At 35.3% G+C, this 4,326-nt stretch overlaps 1 protein-coding gene across 2 annotated transcripts in view; it reads right to left on the bottom strand.

Moving 5' to 3' along the window:
* Positions 1 to 694: 694 nt before the first annotated feature.
* Positions 695 to 4,326, bottom strand: part of LOC137652550 (rho GTPase-activating protein gacJ-like) — a 144,254-nt gene continuing 140,622 nt past the window's right edge. For both annotated transcript variants that reach the window (XM_068386035.1, XM_068386034.1), the window contains exons 4-5: positions 3,071 to 3,204; positions 695 to 2,023 (exon numbers count right to left, since the gene is read on the bottom strand). In XM_068386035.1, coding sequence (XP_068242136.1) covers positions 784 to 2,023; positions 3,071 to 3,204 — 1,374 coding nt within the window. In that variant the 3' untranslated portion in view covers positions 695 to 783. The remainder of the gene's footprint in view (positions 2,024 to 3,070; positions 3,205 to 4,326) is intronic.

Genomic DNA, 4,326 nt, shown 5'->3' with positions numbered 1-4,326 from the left:
GAGATTATTCAGCACTATCTTAACATATTCTTTAAAAATCTAATAATCTAGAAAATTCAATAACACTTAGTGTAAATTATATTTGAATTCCTGAAAACAATATTAGTAACAATATGATTATTGATAAACTGGTTTTATTTGTCTAAATTTCTTTAAAGGTTCCTAATATCTGGGACACAAGTTTGTTTAAGAAAAAGTTAAATGGTGCATTATTTGGAGGAAAGTTCGATGATATACCAATGAACCTTTTGTGGAATTTAGGAAAGAATAAATATTTTTGCACATGGTTTCGTCTAATATTTAGTAGTTGGAAGTGCGAACGTAACACTGACCAATGCCAAGTTTACCTCTTTGGACACCTACTAGAGGAAATGGCTTATTGTTGAAAAAAATATGATAGTAATAATGATGATAATATGGACTTAATCAATAAATTTTTCCATGGAAAGTTCAGTGAAAGATTTGACTTGCATTGGGACTTTACTGTAATCATGCCAATATGATCGAATGAATGCTTGAAGGCAATAGCTAATTGTCTCATACTCTTTTTCTTTCTTTAATTATACTATCAGAGCATGGAAACTCTTCATATAGGTGTTCATTTTCTTTTTGATGGCCGAACAGACCATTACAAATTTTGTGATTCAATTAAACATTATTGTATAACTGGAAAGGTGTTAATCACATCACCTGGTGAACATTATTAAAAGATTTATTTATAAACAATTCAACTAATTTACAAAACGAAATGAAGGTAATGACTGTACATGATAAATATCAGTGCTAATAATCATAGTCGTAATCTGTGTCAGGTTGGCGCACCTGTTCCCTTCCTTGCTGAGATGACCTCAGTCTGCCAGATCCACTTTGACCCAGTCGCCTGATTGGTGATTGAGATATACCTGGTCTATTTATTCTAGTTTTGGTGGCATCTGTATCAGTGGGAACCACGACTGGTGATGCACCATCTTGAGAGGGCTCCTCCTCCTCTTGCACAATCTCCTCGTCTTGCACCCTAGACCCAGATCTGTTCCTTGGGGTTTGTGGCCTCAGGCGGGATGGTCGGGGTCGTGCTGATTCGGTTGTTTCCTGGATAGGTAAAGGCTCCGATGGCTCAAACTCTTCACCCGGCTGTGTGCCACTGTTCAATGGGCTCCTCCTTATGTTGACTCTTCCTGGGCGAGTCTGTCGACCTCTTGATTCTATTCCAGTTGGTGCATTCGTTGTAGTTGTTGGTGCTTCTGTCGTTGTAGTCGCTATTGGTGATGGTCGGTTCTGTGGTCTTCTCTGAGAACCACCTGGCCTGGTACGTGAACCAGGTCTTGCAGGACGTCTTGGAGCTTCTGTTGTTGTTGTTGTTGTTTCATCAGCATAATCATAATAATACTCATCATAATATTCATCTGGAACAGATTCTGTTGTAGTGGTCGTTGTCGTTGTTTTCTTTGGAGGTCGGGATCCGGGACGAGGCTTACGACCAGGACGACCTCTTCGCGGTCCATCTTCAGGACCATTTACCGAAACATTATCGGTCGCTTGATTTGGAGACGATGCCTCTTGTAGACGTGATGATCGAGAGTCTTGAAAGGAAGGTTCAGCATCTAAAGGTACAGGACGATTTATCCTCGGACGTTTGCGATCTTTAATGCTAAAAACATTCCCAGCTCTTTCAGACTGTCTGACCCCTCCTTGGCCTCCTAGCCGTGTTCTCTGGGGGTTATTGGGTCGCCTTGGTCTTTGGGTTGTAGTAGTAGTTGTGGTTGTCCTGTCATTTGTATAGTCATTGTAGTAATCATCATAATCTTGGTAGTAATAATCATACTCATAATCGTCGTAGTAAGAAGGGGCAGGAGTTGTAGTACGTCGATTACTTTGGCGACGGTTATTCCCCCCAAAAGGACGAGGTCGTTTGGGTCTGATTACTCCTGGGCCCCCCAAAGGCCGCGGCCTTTCCACGTAGATGATTTGAGGTGGAGCCACAGTAGTTGTGGTTGTCGACGTAGTTTCGTACAATTCATCGTTTCTGCAATATATGTATATAGATAATACAGTTTAATTGTTACTGCTAATTTGGGTTGAAAATAAAATCAAGGAAATTCAGACAGTATCCTAGACAATAACAGTAACTTTACTACAGTATATAACATAACTATAGAAAATAATATATGGGACACTTTCGATAGCTAAAACTTCGTGTAGTAATTATGCGACGTATTTCAGTGTATTTCCCCGCAGCCCTGATTTGAAAAAAAAAAATGTGTCTAAAACGAAATATACATGTTGAGAAAAAATTGCACGAAGATTTATTTCAAAATATGACCAATACCTATGATAATGATATGGGATCATAGGTTTTTTTTTTTTTTTTTTTTTTTTTTTTTTTTTTGAAGATGTTTGAATTAGTGACTCTTAGTTAAGTCATTTCTTTCTATTCAAGTGAAGTATGAAAATGCATCGCATATATTTAGTTTTGTTTTGTTCAGAAGGAAATTTGAATTTTTTAGATTTACCGTCTCTCTCTCTCTCTCTCTCTCTCTCTCTCTCTCTCTCTCTCTCTCTCTCTCTCTCTCTCTCTCTCTCTCTCTCTCTCTCTCTCAACATAACATAAGTTGATGAAAGAAAAACTCACGAATAAAAGTAAGTAGCATGCATCCAGAAATTTTATGTTAAAAGTAAATCATTCAGAAAATATCTTATACAAATTTCCAGACTACACAAAATTCAGCATTTTTATGTTATTGCTAACAGATTGACCAAAAAAAGACATTCCTCGTATTAACACTAATTTGTTAAAGCTATGAAGTACAGTAACAAAATTCCTTTACTGTCGGATAGAATCATTCTTCCTCAAATGCCCTCCTTTATGATAGGATTAACCGGGACAGATTACCATTTACTCATTTAGACAGGAAATAACTTGTTTTAGAAGCATTAATCTATAAAGCACATGAGAGCGAACCCAGGTTCTGTAACCTTCGAGGTTAAGCTTACTGTAAACGAATAATGTATCGATGATACGTCACAGGTATGTCAGGTTTCTCAGATTACTGAGATCATACTGAAGTCTCACCTGTCATAATGCTTGGCAGAGTTTGCACAATCTACTTCGCTCACATAATGGCAGATGAAATTTTTCTGATCAAAGACGGTGTAATTAGCACACAAGAAGTCGTAGCGCTGCCCGAAGAGACAATTATGGTACACCTGAAAATTAGTAAATAGGATTAGAGGAATAATACTAAAATTATATATTATGTCATTAAAAGATCCGTACAAATGATATAAAAATCCTTTATGTTCAGAACCGCTTTTATACTTCCTATGTGAAAAGTAAATGATAAAAGAATATGGTTAATGTAACCAGTGCTGAAATAAAATTGCTCCTTTGAATAAATGTGTTAATGTATATATATATATATATATATATATATATATATATATATATATATATATATATATATATATATATATATATATACATATATATATATATATATGTGTGTATACACACACACTCACACACACACACACACACACACACATATATATATATATATATATATATATATATATATATATATATATATATATATATATATATATATATATATATATATATATATATATATATATACAGTATATATATATATATATATATATATATATATATATATATATATATATCATCTACGTCTATTGACGTAAGAGGCCTTGTGGAGCCTATTTGAAAGTTTGGTGAGCTAATCCCTCCTCGGGAGTGCGAAGAGCATGCCCAAAACATCTCCATCTACCCCTCACCATGATCTCATCTACATATGGCTCTCATGGCTCTCGGGTAATCTCTTATAGTTTCATTCCTAATCCTATCCTGCCAGATAACTCCCAATATTCTTATCAAGGCTTTGATCTCAAATCTACAAAATCTGTTGGATATTGTTTCATTGTCATACCACGACTCATGTACATAGAATAACACTAAACTGATATATAGTATTATTTTTATATGTAATTTCAGGCGATTTGATTTCCAAATTTGACTTAACCTAGCCATTGTCTAATCTATTTTTTTCAACTTTTAATTAAAGACCCTGCATTAGTTCTTAAATATTTAAATGATTCCACCTCATTGATCCTTTCCCCTTCCAATAATATTTCATCTTCCATTGCATACTCCATTCTCATCATCTGTCTTTCTTCTATTTATCTTGAGCCCAAAATTATGTGATATTTCATGCATTTTGGTAAGCAGGCTTTACAAGTCCTGTGGTGTTCTACTAATATGGACAGCGTCATCAGTATACTCTAGGTCAGCTAATTTCCTGTTAC

This window comes from Palaemon carinicauda, chromosome 13, assembly GCF_036898095.1.
Source record: "Palaemon carinicauda isolate YSFRI2023 chromosome 13, ASM3689809v2, whole genome shotgun sequence".
Lineage (NCBI taxonomy): Eukaryota > Metazoa > Arthropoda > Malacostraca > Decapoda > Palaemonidae > Palaemon > Palaemon carinicauda.
This window is presented reverse-complemented; position numbering and strand designations above follow the sequence as displayed.